Genomic DNA, 23,222 nt, shown 5'->3' with positions numbered 1-23,222 from the left:
ACTATCTCTCAATAATCTTAGTGAGATCAGATTCTAAAATCTCAAGAACATAACACATATGATGGAGCATACAAGATACAATGGCAAGCATACATCTCTTGCACCTGTAATATCATACTTTGTGTCATAATAACTATTATCTAATTCTCCTCAATGATTTTCTCATGTTAAACTGATCATGTAATATGGGGAAGCACCAGGGGAGAAAAAGCTAGAATATTGGTTGGGTTGGCAGATGGGCCCCGTAGGGATCCAAAGGAAGAAAATACGGATCCAAAGGGGGTCCATCTGCAAAAGAGCAATGTGTATCAATGGGCTTCAAAGAACCTAAGGTTCAGCCCATTAAGACTTCCAAAATGCTAAGGTTCCAAAATTTAAAGTGTGTGGGAATTGAATGGTCATGGGGAAGACTAAAAAGCCTTCCCACATCCCTATCTAGGAGGTGGAAAGCCATATTTGTAGGGGGATGAGAGAGAAACACACGCACGCTCTTCCAACCTCCCCTTACACAAAGGCCATAGTGGACACATGTCAGATTCCTAGCCCCAGTTGCCCCCAACGTGCATTCAAATCTTGTTGGATGGCCATAGAGGTGGGCCAATGAAAATTAGGCTAGAGTAAATTTAGTTTAATTCATTTAAAAACACTTGATAAAAGAACAGATAGAAATTAAGCTCTTTAGAAGACTATTGGATAGTCTCCCAAGGGGTCCAATGAGCATTCAACAAAATGGCTTGCCTAATTCCTATTGTTCAGAAGACTAAGAGGTCCAATGAGAGTTTAATTGCATTATTTAAATACCTAAAGCTCTCACAAAAGGGTTAAGGGGGACACATGTCACAGGGCTATCACTTATGCTTCTTAATTGTCATTGGCTAAGCTTTGCAAGGGCCAATAGGATGCCATCATGAGCAAATAGCAAGAGGGTCGACCAAGAGAGAGAGGGGGCTGATTTTGCAAGACATTATTACACACACACTCACACAAGCTCATGTGTGAAGAAAAGAACACTATCTCCTTCTCAAGCTTTAATGGAAATCTCATCATCTACTCCAAGCTTGTGAGAAGAGAGGCCTACACCAATAACTCTTGGGTTTGTGATGAAAATCCAACCAAGAGCCAAGCTTCAAAGCATGCTCATCTCCTCTACTATGCTAATTACTAAGCTATGCTAAGATATTAAGAGTGATTATGTGAGGAGACATACTTCTTTCTCGTAAGAATACTCCTTCTTCCTCTCGATCTACTCCCATACCCCGCTAGCTCTCACCATCTTTGAAGGTGTGTGAGGTCTTGGGTCTGATACCGTGAGGGAATTGATGTTGTGTTTTCAAGTGTAAGCTTGGTGCTTGAAGCTTCCATCATCATTGCACCAGCAAGTTATTGAAGGAACACAAAGTATTGTATTGTAAAATGTCTCCCTTGATGGGGGAAACCTATAATACAAAGCCTTTTGGAGGGGCGACCGGCTCCATGAAAATCCGGTCCTCAATGGTTGTGCCAATAACTTAATTTCTCTCTCTTCTTGAAGTATTGTTCATGTGTATCTAACTAGCTGTTATGCTTTTGTTGCTCTCTCCATCCAAGCACTCTTGCTATGCTCAATAGGAATCTACTCTTAATGAAATGCTCACTATGTCTATGTTATTTTCGCTACACACAAGTTAAATGTTACATTGGTATTAGAGCACAAGGTTTCTCTTTTCATGATCAAGAAGAGAGGTCCTCAAGCTTACTATAAATGGTTGATATTATTAATTGCAATTGAGTAAGTAGAATAGGGATTTTTCATCCTTGCAGTGCGCTTGCTTCGTGCAAATAACGAGGCATCACCGTCGAGAGCTATGGTCTTAATAGTGGAGTCCTATGGGGCTTGCCTACGGCTTAACCACTATTGAGATATTAGAATCTTAACAGGATCCGGTATTGTTCCTTGCAATTAATGATATTCAAGCCATGGGTATAGGATCTTGAGTGGTTTTCTAAAGGGGTTAAGAGGAGTAGAAACTAGGGCTTGAAGTGCCAAAGTACACTTAAAAATTTTACACCTAAAAGCTGTTAGAATGGCTGACAATAGTAAAGAGAGTGAAATTAATGTTGATAACTTTGATTTTGCTAATGAACAGGCTATTAATGATGCCCCTATGCTTGTTAATGACCTTGTTACTAGGCTTCAACAAGCCATGGGCAATCCATGCCTCCAAAGTGAAGTGCAACGGCAACTACGTGCTCATGGGATTCTCCAAACTCCCCACCAAGAAGAGAGAGTTCAAAGGAAGCCTCGTAGTGAGACTTCCAAAAGAGGCCTCTCTCCGATAAGGGAAGAAGAAGAAGATCCGTACGAAGGGCTCAAAAATCTGCTACTTGACGACGCATCTCTTTCTCAAAGGAGAACTCAAGTTTCAATGGTAGAGCCCCACCAAAAGAATGAGAAAGAAGTGAGTCTCCTGCCAACAGAGATGCCTCCACAAACACAGTGGGCAAAACGCTCTCCAACACCCCTTAAACAAAGAAGACCATCGCACACTTATCCACACCATAATTCAAAGAGGGATGACAGAAAACAAGAGAAGAAAAAGGCGCGAAAGAGGTCACCCTCTTCTCCACTTTGTCATCCTCTTCCTCTTATGGAGAAAGTGATGGTGCAGACAAGGAGGAACAAAGGAAGAAAAAGGTGAGAAAGAGGTCACCCTCTTCTCCATCCTCCTCAAATTCTTCCTCTTCTGAAGAAAGTGATGGTGCAACTTTCAAGCCACCAAAAAGAAGAGGCCATAGGAAATCCTATGCCGCGTGGAAGAGGTCATCCAAGCTCAAAAAGTTCAAAGAGGGAGGAAAGAAAATCTCTTTTCTTACCGAAGATGGCACCTTTGGTGCTACGGACAAAGTCTTGGCCTGAAGCAGGCGGGCTGGAGGGGAGAGAGAGAGAGGGGGGGGGGGGGGGGGGGGGGGGGGGGGGGGGGGGAGAGCGGGGTAGGATCATGGATGTTGCTGCATGTGCTGAGCCAACAATTCGATGCGTCATTTGGAGATGAGCGCTTGACGGAGTCCTCTAAGCTATGCCATGTAGCTATGCATTTTCAAAAGTCCGCCAGGCAATGGTGGTTTAGCCTACGGGAAATTGGTGAAGCTCCACGAACATGGAAAGCTTTAAGAGCTTCCATCATGAAGTAGTTTTTGGCTATCGATGCCAAAGACAAAGTACTCAGCGAATGGTGAAGCCTTGAATCTCTCTCCCTACTAATCTATTCACAAATATGTATACAAGTTTTGGGACTTACATCTCAAATCCATTGTCCTCAAAAAGATGGATTTTGAAGAGCAAAAACAACAATGTTGTGCAGGTTTAACTGAAGATATGGAGGGGGGAGCAAGGGCATGCTTATCGTACTTGTCCCCACAAGAATACACAAAATGAGCCTCCTAGAGCTACCTTGGTCAAAATCCAAGAAGAGGATGCTCACCACAAAGGATCTCCTCTATGTCATGCTTAGGGAAAAGTAAGAGAACATGATGCTTTTATTCTCTTTGACCCTGGTTCTACTCATAATTTCATATCCACAGAGTTGGCCACCAAGCTAGGGATCCAAGCCTATGAGATGGGAGATGTCCTACCCGCCGATGGTGCTTTCAAGGGGTAAGAAGCCTCAGTCACTCCATTAATTGGGAAATTGAGGCTCCATGTCCAAAGCTATGTGGACAAGGAGGACTTCTTTATCTCTCCTCTCAAGCATGAGGATGTAATCCTAGGGGCACCATGGTTTGATCGCATGGCTGCCAATGTTAAATTCCCTGAAAGGTAAATCTACTTTAGGTTCAAGGAAAAAGATATGTACATAGATGCTAACGAGTTGGGTAACACCATACCCATTGTACATACGCAACCTTTCAATAAGTCAATAAAGAGCTCTATTTCCATGTACATGATTTTTGTTAAAGATTCTCAAAATGAACCTAATGCTTTAGCAAAAGAAAATATAAACGACTTACAATGTATTGGGAAATCTCTTGAGCTTCCTTTCCTCAAGTGCATGGAATTCCAAGAGTACATATGCTGAACAATGGCCACTATGCCATTGACTCTATGGTTTTTGAAACCAAGAAGTCTCCCTTTCCAATGTTCGTCAAGGTTGCCATGGTTTCGAACTCCATGACGCCCGATAGCTGCAGATTGCATGAAGATCCAAGATCCTTTAGAAAACACCTGTGGCACGCATTCGCCATCAGAATCCTTAGTGTTATGCAAGGAAACCTCCTATATCTCATCCTTTGGCTTCCTTGAAGTGGAGGGGTTTGACATGGTAGCACCAGAAGAAGAAGAGTTGTGGTGTTAGAGAGAGAGGCATGTTGTTTCAAGAATGAAATGAGAAGGAATGGTTGAATGGGAAACAAAGGGGAGAAGAAGTAGTTCAAATTGATGGTGTGGATGAAAGGGGGAGACACGTTGTACAGCTATGGAAAGCTTCCATTTGTGATGCATCTATGGAAAGCTTGGCGAGAGGGGGAGAAGTGGCTAATGGGGAGCAAGGGGAGAAGAAGTAGTTCAAAGGGATGGTGTGGATGAAAGGGGGAGACAAGTGGTGCAGCTATGGAAAGCTTCCTCATGTGCTGCAGCTATGGAAATCTTGGAGACAGAAGGAGAAAGAGAAGAGAGAAGAGGTAGAATAGAGGGTATTGCTGAGAAATGCAAATTTTGGTCAAAGAAAATAGTTTTTTGACCATGTATTTGGTTAGGAGAGCTTTTGGAGAGTGAAAAGTGAGATTTAGAGGCTATAATGAGGGGAACAAATAGGCCCCCATGGCCCCTACTACCCTACCTTTTGAGAGGGTATAATTGTGGCCACCACCCTCTTCTTATTGGTCCATGCTTAATCACCCCTTAAGCTAAAGGGTCCTTTTGGGGTTCATATTTTTTCGTAATGGAGACAAAAACTACTTGTGGGCACTCGCGTGTCAAAACAGCCAACCCAATCTGAGTCCAAAAAATCATGTAAGTTTGGCAGCAACGATCCCCCCTTGGGATAAAACAAGCCAAGATGTAAAGTGCCACTCAAGTAGCAAAGATCCTCTTGACAACCTGCCAATTCTTAGACCTTGGGCTATGCATGAATTTGTTGACCTATGAGACTACAAACTGAATATTTGGCCTCATGTTGCATACATAAATGAGGAAGCCAACAACAATTTTGTAAAGAGTGACATTGGCAGGATCACCAGCATCATGAAGACTCAATTTCAAACTTGTTTCCATGGGAGTGGCAATAGGTTTGTAATCTTGAAGTCCAAACTTACATAACAATGTATGTATGTAACTTGTCTAACACAAAGCAATACCACAATCCGATTGCTTAAATTGTATACCAAGTAATGATGCAACAGCCCCAAATCTTTCACTTTGAAAGTAGCATACAAATCAACCTTAAATTCAACAATATGTCTCTCATTTGGTCCAGTGATAAGAAAATCATCCACATAGAGAACGACGATTAGAAGTACATCACCCTCACACTTTACATACAAAGTGCTTTTTGTTGGACTATTACAAAAGTCTCCTTTGACCAAATGAGTGTCAACTTTCTCATACCAAGCACAAAGAGATTGCTTCAACCCATACAAAACTTTCTTACATTTGCACCACAAATTTCACAACAAGAGTAAGTCTAGCAAAGTGCAGATACAGACAAAAGATTCTTCTTGATCCCAGGTACATACAATGCATCAAGAAGTGTGAAAGAACTACCATTTGCAGTAGTAAGCACAATCTTTCCAACTCCCTCAACGGGATAAGAGGCATTGTTGGCACAAGTGATAGTATTCCCATGAGGGACAGACTCAAGAGAGGTAAACAAATCGTGATGTGAGGTAATGTGCTTTGTAGCATCACTATCAAAATACCACACATGTGAACCTACAACAATTGACATGCATGCATCATGGACAAAAAGATCATAATTAAACTCTGCACTAAAAGCCCACTCTGCATCTACATCAGCATCACAATCTCCTTTTATAGAAGATTCTACAATAGCTGCACTTGTATGAGACCATGTAGTTGATCCAGCCTCTTTCTTCTTAGCCTCTTTGCCTTCAATTTCGGACACTGCTTGATCAAGTGATCATCAACTTTACAATAATGGCAACGCATCTTCTTTTTTCCCTTATCACTAGAATTCCTAGACAAAGTGCTGCCAGCATAAGCATTAGGAACATAAAATTTTCCACTCGCAAAAGAATCATGAGAAGTGGTTGCATTGTTGTTACCACCTTTTCTTTGACCAGCAATAAAATCATGTTCAATTGCACGTTGTTTAGCCTTTTTTTTTTTTGGAAAGTGACTCTTGGAAGAGCAATATGCACAATGCATCAAACTTGACAAAATTCAGGATTTCCTTGGTTCATAAGTCTCCAAGTACTAGCAAAAGTCTGGTAAGAATCTGGCAAATTAAGAGTACAAAAAATGACATAGCATTGTCAAGCGGTGAGGGGTCCTCTAGAGAAGTGGAAAGCTACTAGTAGCACCATGTGTTGGCACATGGTGCTATAGGAAGCAACCCCATAGGATTTTATTTTTTTAAGGGGAAACTCTGCATGTGGTGCTACAAGAAGAAACACTACATGGGAGAAAAAGCTCCAATAAAGCTACGTGTACCACCATGTGATAGCACTACAAGATGCAACTATGCAATGGCTTAACGGGAAGAGGTTAGGAAGTACATAACATTGACAATGGGGGAGGGATCCTCTAGATAATTGGGAAAACAAATCATCTTCCAAAGCTACATGTAGAACCTTGTGTCAACATGTGGTGCTACAGGTAGCTCCAGATGAGCTTTTCTTCCTAATTTTTGCCTCGTTCACAAGGGCTCGTGTCTAAGAACCAATATCAAACCCTTGTAAAGGGAGAATTAAGCCCTTTCCACCATGTGTTGGCACATAGAACTACATATGAAATTTTTTTCCCCAATTCTTACCTAGTCCAAAATGGCCAAATGTCTTGGAAGAAAAAATTATGCCCTTTGCAAAATTGCCTCTAGTACCATGTGTTGGCACATGGTGCTATATGAATCTTTACAGGGGCTTAATTATGCTGGAGTAAAGACAGTGTACCTTACCACGGGCCAAGCACCGGACACGTCGTGCTAAAGGCAACTTTGCAAAGCACTTAAATTATTTCCTTTGAAGCTTCCTACAGCACCACGTGCAAACACATGGTGCTACACGCAGCTTCATAAAGCGGTTAAATTAGCCATTATGAAGCTTCTTATATCACTATGTGCCAACACTTGGTGCTATAGGCAACTCCAAAAAGCACTTAATCAACACATGGTGCTACATGCAGCTCCACAAAGCGCTTAAATTAGCCTCTTTGAACCTTTATTTAGCACCATACAGGCAACTCTGCAAAGCGCCTAAATTAGCCTTCTTGAAACTTCCTTTAACACCATGTGTCGACACATGGTGCTATAGGCAGCTCCACAAAAAAGCGCTTAAATTAACCTCTTTGAAGCTTCCTATAGCACATGCTGATACATGGTGCCACAGGCAACTCCATAAAGCACTTAAATTGCCCTTATGAAGCTTCTAATAGCACCACGTGCCAACACGTGGTGCTACAAGGAACTCTACAAATGGCTTAAAGACCCTTTGAATATTCCTATAGCATCACATGCAAACACGTGTTGCTACATGCAGCTCCACAAAGCGCTTAAATTAGCCTCTTGGAAACTTCCTTTAGCACCACGTGTTCACACATGGTGCTATAGACAGCTCCACAAAACGCTTAAATCAGCCTCTTTGAAGCTTCCTATAGCACCTTTACCAACTCTTGTTTCTATAGGAAGCTACACAAAGCACTTAAATTAGTATCTTTGAAGCTTCCTATAGCACCACATGTTAACACATGGTGCTACAGGTAGCTCCATAAAGCACTTAAATTATCCTTTATGAATCTTCCAATAGCACCACATGCTAACATGTGGTGCTACAAGGAACTCTGCAAATGGCTTAAAGCCCCTTTGAAGATCCCTATGGCACCATGTGCTGACACATGGTTCTAAAGGAAACTCGGCAAAGCACTTAAATTAGTCCTTTTAAAGCTTCATATAGCACCATGTGCTGACACATGGTGCTAGAGGAAACTCCGTAAAGCACTTAAATTAGTCCTTATGAAGATTCTTATAGCCCTACATGTCAACACATGGTGCAATAGGCAACTCCACAAAGCGCTTAAATTAGCCTCTTTGAAGTTTGTATTAGCACCACGTGTCAGAGAGCTCCACAAAGCGCTTAAATTAGCCTCTTTGAAGCTTTCTGTAGCACCACGTGTTGGCACATGGTGCTATAGGCAGCTCCATAAAGTGCTTAAATTAGCCTCTTTGAAACTTACTTTAGTACCACGTGTCAATACGTGGTGCTACATGGAGCTCCACAAAGCGCTTAAATTAGCCTCTTTAAAGCTTCCTTTAGAACCACATGTCAACATGTGGTGCTACAAGCAGCTCCATAAAGTGCTTAAATTTCTTGTATGAAGCTTCTAATAACATCATGTGCCGACATGCGGTGCTAAAATAGCACCACATGTCGACACTGGTGCTATAAGCAACTCCGCAAATGGCTTAAATCCCCTTTGAAGATTCTTATAGCACCACATGGTTCCACAAAGCACTTAAATTGGTCCCTTTTAGCCCTTATGAATCTTTCAATAGCACCATGTGTCGACACGTGGTGCTACAAGAAACTATACAAAGGGCCTAAAGCCCCTATGTAGATTCCTGTAGCTCATAATGCAAGGGTGATGGAATAAACAAATAAGATTTCTATAACGGGAACTTTAAAGCCGAATCAATGTGCTAGCTCTACAAAGGGAAACAAGAGATGATGTGTGGTGATTGCAATGGTGTTGGTTTTCATAGGAGGATTTATGAGCACCTTTGATGATTGATTAAGTACCAAACTACAATGCTCTGTAATTTTAACGTGTAATATCAAACAGAGATATTTGTTCATGTTCTAAGAGAGAGAGAGAGAGAGAGAGAGAGTATGCACATCATCGTTTCCCTACAACACATGCATGGAGGTTTTAGATAGGGAAGTGGAGCCTATTAGTTATCAACATGTAGGGCATGACTGCCCTACAATAGGCTGTTGTTGAAGTGGTTGTTGGTGTAGCCGAGGCAGAGAATAATTATGTGGTGTGCGTTTTCATGCACTATTGAAAAGACTAATGCATACTAGAAGGGAGTTAATTATTACGTGAAAATGATGGATATTGAGTAATTGAAGCATAAATTCCTTAAACTAGTAGCATTAAGTCCATCAATTTTTTGATTAGAGAATTTGGTCAAGGTATAATCTAGAGTCTAATCCAATCAAGAGGCAAGAATCAAGATTAATGATTGGATATTTTAAAAGAGAGAACTAGGCTAATAGGAGATAAGGCCACTTGTGATCAGATCAGTTAGATCACAAGTACCGGTTTAAGGTTTAAGCCAACAATACGCATGAGGTCCAAATATTTAGCTTCACATTTAAGCATTATGGATTGGTGCTAATGACACAAAGAGAGGGCGGAGAAATGGGCAATAAAGTGTACTTGACACTTAATATAATATGGTAATGTTACCTTCCTAGTTCCTCCCCAAGCATTTTCAATACGATTCACATCATATAAAACATAATTTACTCCCAAAACTATTGGTTTCATAACAGAAAAGAAACAATTGAGCATAAAAATGAGTGAAATAATTCAAACGATAAACGAGATTTTCATGAAGCCATATTGGGTGTCAATCATCCCCCTCAATAAATTGCTTGTGTTTTCCTTCCACCCCTTTATTTGTTGATTGAACTTAGCTTTACAACAACAAGGGAAATACAACCAACCAAGAACAATGTAGAGCAATTAGTGCAAAAGAGAATTCATAGTAGTAAAGTGTGACTAGGACTCGAAAGTAAATTGTCACTCAAATGCATGTTTTGACTATTGCATTTTGTGAAACATCAAGTTTCTAGGTCAAAACATCCTGGAATGTGTTTTTCCGCCTAGGCTTGGAGTGACCAAAGCATGAGTGATGCTAGGACAACCATACATGGATAATCTTGAGTGTTAAATCTTTTAATGGAATGAAGAATCTTTATTGTCTACTCATGGTGTTGCACATTCATAGGGAAAGAGAAGTTTTTTGTGCTTTATTAGTGACCTTTTTGGACGTTGGTTTGGCTTCACGTTCTTCATGTTGCATCTACAAATTTTAAGGTGAAAGTGATCCTTAGTGTTACCTAAAATATTTGAATTTTCATGAGAGATACCCTCCCCACAAGTCTTGTGCGAGAATTATACAATTTACACTTTTATACAATTTCAGCATACATTAGAGTTACAAAAGCGATAATATACGGGAAGGAGCTCTCATCGCCCAACATAGCATGGAGATTAAGCCATGAGCCATTCATGCAGATGCACCTATCGACTAGTGTTACCCCTGAAAGTGTATGAGTGAAAACGTACTCAAAAAAAAAAAGACCAAGTGGAGGGTGAATATATGTGTACACCACATTGCGAGAATAGAGAGAGAGAGAGAGAGAGAGAGAGAGAGAGAGAGAGAGAGCGAGAGCTGAGCCAGACATAAGCCGAAGCCACTTCCCCTCCCTACATGAGCCCGAGCTTTGAAAGGATTCGAAATACCAGCAAGTATCAGGAATCAACACCGACCATACCAATATATACGCCACGCCTCTTCAGTGCCACACCCAGTGTTTAGGTCAAGCAAGGCAAGATATTCGACGTGTTGTCTGTGTAGGTCATTCAACCTCCGATGCACTAACTATGTAGATGAGCCTAACAAAAGAAGAAGAAGATCTAAACAACATCCCCAATATAACAAAGCCCAAGATCATTGACCCAAGTTATCTAAATCTGAGCAAGATAGGTGATTCTAATCTTGTATCGATGTTGTCATAAGAAACATAGCACATGAGTCCAATCAAAATAGAATCTTACACACCCTACTCTCGGTGATGCGCATCCATCCTACAAAACCAACTGTAGCATATGACATGGCTACAAAAATTTTGACATCACATTCATAACCAAAAAAAAAAATCCAAGAGCCACATAGGCTTCCACAATCAAAAATCACAACCAAAATCATTTGGATCTTCAACCCTTGACCATAAACCATATTCTCCATTGAACTAACTCACACACTTTGAGTTTTGACTACACACACTGCAGTCAAATTGAGCCAATACACATGGCCCCTAAAGAATGGATTTTTATGCGTACAAGAAATTCAAACCAAAGACTAAATATAATCACAAAACACCATTTCAAACGTGTTTAACCATGCATAAATGATGTGCCATGACCACGCCTCACCTCCCTTACACAGAACTAGTTTTGACCTAGAAGGGTGGAAAGCAGTACACACATGTACATGAGACATCCACCTTGAGGTTCCATACATCATACAAAATCACCACATCAACCCAATCATGATGAAAATTAGTTGCACCACTTTGATCAAGTATGTGGCATAACTTTACACATATAAAATGACTTTTTTCTATTTTTGGGATGCAAACATGACATGCAAAAGAGAGTGTTTGACCTCATGCCAATGCATCAATCTCAACCCTACAACATAGATTAACACCTTGTCACATCCCTTCACCCATATGAGACTCATACTAACAACCATGACACGAAGCGAAAGCCGTTTTATACAAAATTGTATGCACTGTCGAGGTTGGCTAACCATACATCCACACATAATTTTATGGACATCAAACACATGAAATAAAATCACCCAAAAATCCCATACAACATATATAAACTTCTCATCAAAGTCACTGCTCTATATGCTACTTCTCATTGGTAGCACCCCTATATGTATACGTAATCTCGTACAAGAACAATTAATAACTTACACTAATGAAGTGATAACGGTGATCCAAATACATTAATCAGTACATCTAATCAAGGTCTTGGCTTGGCTAAGTGGGTTTCTTCATCTGACAACCTTATGATAGTGGCTCTCTAAGAAGCCTAGGGCCCAAAATATTAAGTAAGCTCAATGGACAGCAAGTTGTATATTGACCATAACTCTTCACTCAAGTGAAAGTTTCACATGATATATACATGATATATTTTGCCTCAAGTGAAATTTTCACATTATTTATACATGAGAGAACACTTTTAATTATTTGTTTAATCTTTGATTCAAAGGGTTTGGCCTGATTCACAACGGTTTAGGAGATATGACCAAAATAATGTCTCTATTGTCTATGTGATGTGAAAGCAAAGGGTGCTTTCTATGGATCTACGTGATCATAAACACATCATATGCATATCTGAGCGTGCTACACATGATGAAACAAGCATGGAACATCCTCGTACACCTTCATCAACCTCATACATGCCTATGCACACAGAAAAACAATCACTGCGAGCGTAGTTTATCAAAAATGAAAGTAGAGAGAGAAAGAGACGATAGCTATGGAGCTTAGAGCTTCTTCTCATGAACAAAAAGTGATTACCGGTGATCAAAAGGCTTCTTGTTTTTCCGCAAGAGAGCAGTGATGAGAGAAACTCATGTAGAACATGTATACCATGAAAAGAGAATAAAATATATGAAGAGAGTAGAGAGAAATGGTTCTTCTTTTTTTTTTCGCAAGAGAGCGGTGATGAGAGCAACTGTTGTAGAGCACGTATACCGTGAAAAGAGAAGAAAATATATGAAGAGAGTAGAGAGAAATGGTTCTTTTCTTTTTTTTTTCGCAAGAGAGCGGTGATGAGAGCAACTGATGTAGAGCACGTATACCGTGAAAAGAGAAAAAAAAATATGGAGAGTAGAAAGAAATGGTTCTTCTTCTTATTATTTTTCTTCTTTCCGCGAGAGAGAGATTCTTATGGAAATATTGATGGAGAGTTTGCATCACTTTTGTATAAGACGTACGTAGCATTTCACCGTATTCTATGTAACTAATGGCACTGAAAATTGAACACTAATGCTCCTTTGATACATTTTCTCTCGGCCCCAAGTAAAACATGGTGCCCCCTCTTCTGCTTGGAATAGATCCTGCTTTTGGGGATCTTTTCTAAAAGTATGGCTTGGCTTTTGAAAGTCAACTCGGGCCAAAACCATCCAATTTCCTTACGATAACTTAATCTGTAAATTGGGTATCTAAACAACTCAGGAAACTGTGAGTGAACTACACCGCACCATAATGCCCCTATATAATCACAACATCTATCATAGCGTTGTGGCATATTTATAGTGCAGCTTTTTATGAAAATATTGTTTGTAAAAATTCTGTTTAATCTCGTTTTTCCACTAATTGTCCGTTTTTCACTCATACGATGGTTAAAAATAATATTTTTGGGGATAGACAAATTTAAAAACCACATTGCTTTTCGAGAACAGTGAAAAGCTCAAAAAAAAAAGTACGAAAAGCAAAAAAAGAAAATCTAAAATTGAACTACCGCTATACGTAGCCTATCTGAACTAAAAAAACGGACCCGCTTTTATAGCGCTAAAAAGCACAAAAAGCGTGCACTCAAAAATTAGATTTTTATAAAATTGAACCCTAGCTTTTTTGGAACTCGTAGGTCAAGCATTCAACCCTGCTTTAACACCGAAAAGCACAAGAAGCAAGAAAAAATAATTTTTTTCAAAATTGAATCAAGCATTCAACTAAGCTATTAGAACATGAAAACGACCTTGCTTTTCACTTTAAAACATTTCAACGTTGCACAACAGCATTCTAAACAAAAAAATATAGTAATATACAGTGGAAATTTATTTTTCTTTTTTTTAAAAGAGACTCAAATATCACGGATCTTACATTCATGAGATGTCCAGGTTGTAGCTTGGGATTAGCCTCCCATGTGTTTGTAACTCATACACTACTTCCTTTGAACCATTTTCTTTGTAACTTGTTCACTACTTCCTTTAAACCATTTTCTTTTCCTTTAGTTTCCTCTTGCCACTTTGAGCGAAGACCACCATGCCGACTTCCTTTCCATCAAGCGTCTAACTTGATACTAATTTATGAAATGCCTTACTCCCACAATGTCAAAGGTCTTGATTACTAACTATGTTAAACATGATATGGTAAACCCTTGCCTAATTTTTTGTTTGCTTCATATAATGATGTATAACATGTAAGAATTGGTGGCCTTGAATTTGACAAAATAAGAAAAGGTGTGTACCTAAATGAAGGATTTTCATTTTAATGTGTGGTGGTAAGGAAAATATATTTTTGTGTTTTATAACTTTGGGACTTACATCACCTTCCTCTATAGAGCTATTGTGAAAGCAGGTGTTATGTGGAACTTGCTTCTCCTATTGTCTTTGGATTTGTTAGTTACAGAGAGCTTCCTTGGTTGGCTTAGGGTTGAAAGTACTTCTTGCAAAAGGAGATAAAGTGTGCTTTGCTCATAATGAATCAAGGTGACTCAACTTCAATTCAGAAATTGTCCTTTCCCATGCATTGTGTTTGATATCCTAAGGTGATCGCCCGATTGTTGAGGGAAGCAAGGTAGTGCGAAGAGCATCAGCATTGTTCTAAATATAGTGAGTGAAAGAACCATGCACTGTAAACGACTCTCCCTAAATGGCTATATACATAGTTTTCTTGTCTATAAGATGGTCTTTTTGCATTTACAATTTTTGGTGTAACCAATAAAATTTAACTTTCATCGATATGTCTTCATATTGTGGCTTGGGACCAACTTTTTATGTGTTTGCAACTCATACACAATTTCACTTACACCATCTACCTTTCCTTCACATTGCCAATTGTGATATAAAAAAGAGAGAACAAATCATTAGCACAAGGAAATTCCAAATAAAGAAATTGTCAAACAGTTTAGTGAGATTTGGGGTCACAATTGTCCATCAAATCAATCCTTGCATTAGCACATGCCTCCACTAGTTCCAACAATTGTCGATCCTAAGACTAGTCCACAAAAGGCCTCTCTTATAAGGTCAAAGGTTATGCTTAATAATGATGCTAAACATCCCTTGAGTAATTTTTTTCTTCACTTTATATAAATATGGGTAACTTGCAAGAATTTGTGGCCTTGAAATACCACATGATTCCAACTTTTTGCCCAAAGCAAAAAATCAATCAACTAAGTGGAGGATTCTCTTAATATTGTGTGAGCAAGGACAAGACTTTTTTTCATTTATTACAAGCTTTGGGAAAATGTGCCACCTCCCCTATATCACAAGCATTGTAAAAGCATGTGTTTAATGTAAAACTTGCTTTTATTTCATTTGGATTCAATAGGTGCATATTTTCTTGGTTTGCTTAGAGTTGAAAGTACAGTGAAAGCGAGCTTTGCCCATAAACAAGCAAAATGACCCAACCCCACTCCCCAGTAAATATGTTGTTTCTGAAAGAAAGGAAGGAATCTGCATTAGTTTCAAAATACAACCCTAAATGGCTTCACGCATATATTCAGAAATAAGGAAAGAATACCATGAGGAAACTCTTCCTTTTTAAAACCAAAAGATAAGGTGAGCAGCATTCATTCTTCATATTGGCCTCGAGGTAAAAATATATCAACTTCCGAATGACAACATATTCTCTATAAATTACAAAAAATAATAGGGGCCACGCAAGGCAACCATAGAAAAACCAAAGAACAGAAGCAAAGGTAGGTTGCTTGAGAGTGATATCACAAGGAGGAAATCTCTATGAGGAAAGATTGACCAACATCAAGGTGGGTAGGTTGGTGCACATCCGAAGGGTGAAGGGTTCAAAAGCTCAAAAGAAGTTCAAAGTTCTAGCACCGGACACCCAAATGTGTACGAGCTATCCAATTTATAGTCAAAATTGCAACTTCTCACATGCACCGAATAATGGAGCAAGTAATGTCCATGATTACTCCTCCAATGAAATGTACTTGAAGCAAAGCAAACCAAGGGCAAATAGGCTGGAGACATCAAGGAGACAGTGGGTGTATGATGCTTATAAATCTCTACGACACACTGAACAAAACAGCCACTTCAGTCGATTGGTCATATACATTGCCATCACTACAAAGAAAAAGAGGCCTATAGTGAAAGAAATAGGAATTGGATACATAATCAAGAGCTCTATTGTAGTGGCACTCCATATTTTCAGTTTTATTGCCATTTATAACCTTGAAAACCAAAGTTGTTATGAAGTATCCAAGCATTTACTCGCTACTAAAAATGTTGAAGTGGAAAAACCTAAATAAACCAAACATGGAGGAACCCCCTTAAATGTTGTCTATAATAACATCAAAAGAAAAGCGAGAGATGGCACTGCACAAACAGCCTAAATGTCTCTCCAAATAAAGGTGGTAAGGGGGAAGGAATGGAAAGTTGTAGTTGACATCCCTCCTCCACCCCTAAGATGGATGTCTCGCTGAGACACACAAGTAGCAACTGAAAGACTTGAAGAAAACTAAAAAGACCACTTGCACTCCGTAGGCGACACAAGCGACGAAGTTCTCACCATGCCACCCCTAAAAAGGACAACAGAGTGAGGAAGCTTTGGGATATGAAAGTTGACAAGCCCAGAGTAGTCTTGGACTCCCATGGAGAAAATCAATGAGAGGACCCTACTTGTAGGTTACAATCTGACACTGAAGCTACTACAGACCTGAAGCATCTATATGAAACATTCACAAAGCATGAATACTTGAAGAACACTTTGTCAACAAGATTACAGTACAGCACCTCTGGTTGCAAAGTCCTCCAAATAATTTTAGGCTCTTGTACTGGCTCTTGTATTTTGTCACTTCAGTTTGGACTTGGCTTAACTAACAACAAAGCTGATTTTGTAGATAAAAGTGGAGCATGCAAGAAGAAAGTCTGAGTATGTCCACTTCAACTGCCTATAAAACCGAGAATGTGGTTAGGAGACAACTAGTGCCCTGTTTAAGGGAGTAGGCCCGCTCTCCTAGGTCATTGGGAGATCGACTGTTATCTACAAAAAAACAACTCCAAACTGACTGCCATAAAGCCTCAAAATTCTCTGCAATTTCTGCAAATGTCAAGCTGACTTGATGATCGGTCAGGATCTCTTAGACATGAATATGTTCCTGCATGTGTACTTCACCTGCCTCGTGCACCTTCTGCTCCAGGTGCCTCATGCTCCTCATCTGCATGATTGCCCAATACGCCTTGCTACATGGTTCTAGACAGAAAATTCATAATCACGAACCCCAATCGGAGTCCACTCCAAAATCTCGTGAAGATCAATGAAACCTGATTGGCTAAAGATTCAGCCAATTTCACCTACCAAAACACCTATAACTGCACACAGGAGAACTTAAAAGACAAACGAGAAATCCCCTCTTCCAGAGTTACCAAAGGCGAACCAAGTAGATTTGATGAAAGAATTCTTTTCATACGTTACACTGGAACTGTGACATTGCCTAATTCTACAGCGCATTATATGCTTCAGGGCACCTTGATCATTACCTAAAGAATTGACAAATCATTACAATAGCTCAAGCAGCACTAGGCTCCGGTTGAGGTAGTGGCTGAAGTGCTTTGAGCGGATTCGAAATGACCGCATCAATCAAGCCATACTCCTTTGCCTCTTTAGCACTCATAAAAAAGTCGCGATCTGTATCTTGTACAATCTTCTCTAAAGGTTGACCAGTGTGGTAAGAAAGATAGCCATTTAAGTTTGCTTTGTGATGTAGAATCTCATTGGCCTATGGCATAATGAAAGTAAAAAGAACGTCACCACGACAATTGTACAAGTGCCAAGTGTTTCTATTTTTAGAGCAGCACAAACTTACCTGAATCTCAATGTCCGTTTGCTGGCCTTGTGCACCACCAAGAGGCTGATGGATCATGATTCGTGAATTTGGTAAGCTATACCTTTTTCCTGTAGAATGCAAAATGAAGAAAGACCGTGTTTTCATCGTGTTCTTGTTTTCACACCAATTTGCCCACTGAGAAAAACATGTGAGCATCCACAACACTCCACAATTTAACAACAAAAAAAACGAACATAAAATACATACCCTTGGTCCCACCACTCAGCAGGAAAGCACCCATGCTGTTTAAAAAAAAGGCAAATGCAAGTTTGTAGAAGGGCAAACTCAAATTGTCTGGACCCAAGAGCATCACATGAAAAAGCTTACCTAGCTGCTAGTCCGACACAGACTGTACTAACATCGGGTCTAATGTGCCGCATTGTATCAAAAATTGCCATACCTGCAAACAATTAATGCAACATACAATTTAACTCTCGATATAGCAGCTTCATGTCCTGAATATTGGCAAGGTAGTACCTGCTGTAACAGAGCCGCCCGGAGAATTTACATACATTATTATATCCTGCAGTCAATTAAACATGTTTTTTATCATAATTGCATTGAAATACACGGCCACTACTAGGAACTCGTAGATCCTCCTGCTATCTTCCATCCATTCCCTAATAATTCCCTATTTGATATTAATTGCATTGAAATACACGGCCACTACTAGGAACTCGTAATCCTTCCGCTATCTTCCATCTATTCCCTGATAATTCCCCACAAGACGTGATAATCCAATCAAGAAAACACTTTACCCTGGCTGGATCAACAGCATCCAAATATAGAAGCTGGGCCACAATCAGATTGGCCATATCATCATCAACAGCTCCACCACATCGAATTATCCTCTGTAACAAACATAGATTATTAGAGAGAGATCCCTATAAATGAATATATCCACATGGCAGGCAACAAGGTTAGGTTTTTAGCTCATTACATGCTGAAAAAGCTGGCTTATAACACTCTGAAAACGTTCCTGCAACATAGGAGGTGGGCCCTGCCCTCCTTGTGCAGAAGGACCTGTATATAAGGATTGGGGAACCTCCACATCATTCCTGAAATCCAACTCACCTTGTATTACAAAAGTCCTTTTTTTGAAATACAATATATATTTCTACAGCAAAGTTGAACAAAATTCCCACCTGATCGACCATATTTCCCTTGCAACATTTGAACTAGGGCTCCAGAAGCCTTCTGATCTTACAGAAGCACGTGCCATCAAGCCTAAATTAGTGGTCAGCTTTAATCTGAACGAGAATCACAGGAAATGAGGTGAAAATCACATAAACCTAACGAAAAGCAAGATTGCTTACAAAAGTAAATTGGGAGCTGAACTCAGCCTGAACTTAAATCAAGTTCAATCAACTCTAGCACTTCAAAACAAATGACCGACTAAAGTGAGCGAGGGAGTAAAGGGGGATGGAGAAGATGACAGAGCACGCTACATGAGACTTGGTGGTCTGAACATTCACTGTTGGCAGGTACTTGTTTTTTTTAATTGAGCTTGAGTAAAATGGACGACAAGAATTTGAAAGCCCTCCATGAAGACGGGACTTCATGCACCAAGGAGCTACCCTAAAAGCAACTGAATTTCCATGCGATGGGTGCACATCCACCGCCCTCCCTAACTTATGATCTCTCCAAATCAAAGCACAAAGAATGCAGAGACAGGAGAGAGAGAGAGAGAGAGAGAGAGAGAGAGAGAGGGAGGAGAAGCTAGACCAGCTCGTCATTTTGCTGCACGTGCCCTATCTATGTGTCACAAACTGCTGACGTGGCACTAACTGAAGATCAACTTGAAGTGCTAAAAGTCTATTCCAATCTGTTCTTTTCAGTTGGCACATGGTGCTGTCTCATTACAGATCAGAGCTTCAGGCGTCTACCTTTTTGAAAGCATACAAGAACAGACAGAGCAAGGTGGCACTTTTGGATTCTACGAAGTACCTGCAGTTCCTCATCGACGAACTCCACGACATACTCTCGAGGCACCCTCAACAGAACCTCCCGATTTTGTAGAGCTTTCAGCAGTTTGTGAACTACATGTTGTCGCCTCTATTGCCTTACGTTGTTCCTCCTCCTCTGGCACCAGAAAGCACAAGGGCCTCCTCTCGACAACCTACTCATTCCTGTATTCCAATTGGGGGAGTTTTCACAAACATGGTGCAACCATCTGATTCAGATGCACACGCCTCTGCTGCTGCAGTCACCACCGCCACTTGGGTATAACGGTGGGAGTCCCTATGCTCACCCCTATTATCCACATCTTGGATTTGCACTGCATAACCCAAAGGATTTCAAGGATGGTGGACCTAAATTTCACATTTTCCGGCATGAAAGATAGAAAGAAAGCCTTACAGTTCCTATAGCAATTTGTTGACAATATCTATGCTCTAGGGAACTACAATGAAGAATCAAACGTCTCTCGAGCCGCCGATTTTCTCAAAGATAATGATATGCAATGGCGGAAGTCCATAGCTACCAAGCCACATGCTCTCTCTTTGAAGTATAGCTTTTGGAAGAACCAGGTAATTTGAAAATACTTGCCACGAAAACCATGGAAGACTACAACCAGGGATTCCTAGATGTCTACCTTCTAGTGTCTTTCTTCAAGCTAATACCCTTGGAGGACCAATGCAAACGCTATACCATTGGATTGCCATCACCACTACAAGAATAATATTTGTCCAAACAAGTTTCTACTATGCAACAACTTATGGATCATGTTACGGCCGGTTCCAAGCTTATGAAAGAAAGATTGGAGTTCGTTACGAAAGATCTTTTGGGCATGTCATGGCACGACAAGAATGCAGATCTGGAACCATACCACAACTTTGGTGCCAAATGAAAAGCCCGTCGTCCTTCAAGTTCAACTGACCGAGACCAACCCAGAATGATTGTAAGTTTGCTTTGTACTTTTGAACTTCGTTTGAGAATACTATTTATAATTGGTTTGAAATAGAATATATATATATATATTAAACTTGCCTTGGTGCCGATTGTGATTACTTAATTCTGATTTTGATATTGGTTTCAGTGCCGTTTCGAAAAGCCTCTAGATGGCGCAAGATGCGGTCTCGGGATTATTCGACTGTATTACACCTGTGAAGTCATGGCCCAAACTTCAAGGGTAGAAACCTCTAAAACGAAGCACAATGCGGTTTGGGAAGTGTTTCGTTGTAAATGGAAACCTTCAAGCGACGCAGCCTGCAATCTGGGGGGCGTTTGGTTGTATATGGCCTTTGAATTTCTCATGGACAGGACTTTGGTTCTCAAGAGGAGTATTCATCGAGGGAGTTTGTCTTTATGTCTTGACATTGCATCTGATTCATCGTTGTTGCATCGTGATGCATCAACCATATATATTTTAAATTGGGTGAGATTGCCTGGTTATGTGGTCTTAGTACATCGAGACACCCCGTTGAAGATCAACGTGGTCTACATGTGATGGCTAACTTTGCTACACCGGAATGTCAAGAGCTCCGATGTTGAATAAGATTACCGATGACCCTCAAATTTTTAACATAATAATCTATTGCATTTTTGTAGGTCTAATCGCAGGCAATTACTCTTCTTTCAAGAGGGGGGTATGTCACAAACTGTTGAAATGGCACTAATGATGATCAACCAGCTTAGTAAAGACGACCAAGGGGCCTAAAACCTTAAATTGACGACTAATAGGGTTAGGATTAAAATCCTAACCCTAACCAACTTGCAAATCCCAATGGAGGGCCTAAAACCTAGAAGAAGAGACTCAACTCAATTTGCATAAAGAATGATGACGTGACAGCACTATATGGCCAATCTCGGAAATCACAAAAAGTTGATGATGTGGTAGCACGTTTTGCAGACAGCCCTCTAGGCGGTCTAGGATGCTTTTGGAGAAGAAGCTTTTTGTAGCGTTTCTTTTGAGAGGCCCAGGGCCTTTAAACATGTACAAGAGGTGTCAGTTTCTGGCATTCTACCTTAGGAGAAGCAGTGTAGTGCCCATGGACCTGTAACCACTTGAAGCAATATAAAGAAATATTGAGGGGGACACTAGGATTTGAGGCCAGTGTGCAATCTGAGAGTGGAACTCCACCACTCCGTGTCTCCCATGGATTCTCTCTCTCTCTTTTAGTTCAATTGTTTTGAAGTGCTAAAAGTTTATTCTAGTATCTCCTTTACAATTGGCATGTGGTGCCCTCCCGCTACACTGTGCACCTTCCCTCCTTGCTTCGATGTTGGCATTCGCCCTCCCTGCCAAATCATTATCTAACATGGCTCCCTCATAAGGAATCAACGGCCCTACATCTTTGGATTATCTAGACTGTCCAATCATCTAAGTGGAACAAATATGGTTCCCTTAGTTTACCCCCAGTTCACTGCCCTCGCATCGCACGTGGTTGTGCCCTAGACCTCACGATTCCCACACGAAACCCTTACCACCACGTCACATATGCATGTGGGCATGGCAAGTGTACATTGCCCTAGTTTACACTCTAGTTTACTATCTAGTTTACCATCTAGTTCACTCCTTGGTTCACCCTAGTTTACCTCTAGTTTGTTGATCCTGTCACAGAAAATTACGGAAGCGTAAACTGACGTTTAATTGCACTTCAAATACTCAAGAGAATTAGAGGGAGAGAGAAAACTTGACACTTCATTGGGGACCAGAAGATGGGCTGGTCCCCCCCCCATAAAGAGAATATCTTTATTACTAAGGGAAAATCTTTACAAGCACAGGAACGGGGCATACGCCCGTCCTCTATTCTTTCTTTTGTTCTGTTCTGACCACTGACCGAGAAAGTGTTTCCACTTTCTTTCTGCTTAGGGGATTTCCCCTCTTCTGCGAGACTGGTTGGAAGCTCTCGAAAAGAGAGTCTATCTTCCAAAACAGCTCATCGGAAGCTCTTACAGAGGAGAGTCCATCTTCCGTTATGTGTTGCCTTCATGCTCATTCATTCATGCATCCAACACAAAAGAGAAACAAACAAAATGCACACGCACATGCTTGCTGTAATTTTCTGCACATAACCTGAAATTCTTACCTGTGCACACCCCTACGCTGAAACACAGGTCTTCTTCGCGATGGAATCGCACCGAACTTGATGTAGGCTTAGGATAAGGAGAGAGAAGAGAATTTCTATGGTTGATCTGCTGAAAACAGCCCTAATCGAGGTGATTAGGGGCTGAAAACAGAGAATTACAGCCGCCGCACTCTGCTAAGAGAGCGTCTACGGTAGCTTCTCGCGATGAAACTTCACCAGAAGGTGTCTATGACTGTGAGATCCCTTGTTCTTGACAATGGGAGCACAAGGCTACCACATATGTCGCAAGGGGCTGCTCTCAAGCTTCAATGGAGGGCTCCACCGCGTAGAGCATGCTCACATTAGGGGGGGTAGGTGCACTGCCAGCCCTGAAAATGGGGGAGGGG

The 23,222-nt window shown here is 40.6% G+C and overlaps 1 protein-coding gene across 1 annotated transcript; it reads right to left on the bottom strand.

The window, feature by feature from the left end:
* Window positions 1–17,341: 17,341 nt before the first annotated feature.
* Window positions 17,342–19,108, bottom strand: CLPP5 (nuclear encoded CLP protease 5). Its single transcript, XM_086525001.1, has 8 exons — window positions 18,952–19,108; window positions 18,747–18,864; window positions 18,565–18,657; window positions 18,284–18,329; window positions 18,134–18,206; window positions 18,014–18,048; window positions 17,786–17,874; window positions 17,342–17,698 (listed from the first exon to the last, which is right to left on the bottom strand). The coding sequence occupies exons 1-8, from the start codon at window positions 19,026–19,028 to the stop codon at window positions 17,489–17,491; spliced, it is 741 nt and encodes a 246-aa protein (XP_086381127.1). The 5' UTR covers window positions 19,029–19,108; the 3' UTR covers window positions 17,342–17,488.
* Between the last annotated feature and the right edge of the window lie 4,114 nt (window positions 19,109–23,222).

Source organism: Adiantum capillus-veneris, chromosome 12 (genome assembly GCF_014529385.1).
Source record: "Adiantum capillus-veneris isolate H3 chromosome 12, ASM1452938v2, whole genome shotgun sequence".
NCBI lineage: Eukaryota > Viridiplantae > Streptophyta > Polypodiopsida > Polypodiales > Pteridaceae > Adiantum > Adiantum capillus-veneris.
This window is presented reverse-complemented; position numbering and strand designations above follow the sequence as displayed.

Coding starts and splice junctions, on each gene's coding strand:
- CLPP5 (XM_086525001.1), bottom strand. CDS start 19,028: ATGGCACGTGCTTCTGTAAGATCAGAAGGCTTCTGGAGCCCTAGTTCA. Junction 18,865..18,951: donor AGGGAAATATGGTCGATCAG/GTGGGAATTTTG, acceptor GTTGGATTTCAG/GAATGATGTGGAGGTTCCCC. Junction 18,330..18,564: donor ATGCTGTTGATCCAGCCAGG/GTAAAGTGTTTT, acceptor AATTGACTGCAG/GATATAATAATGTATGTAAA.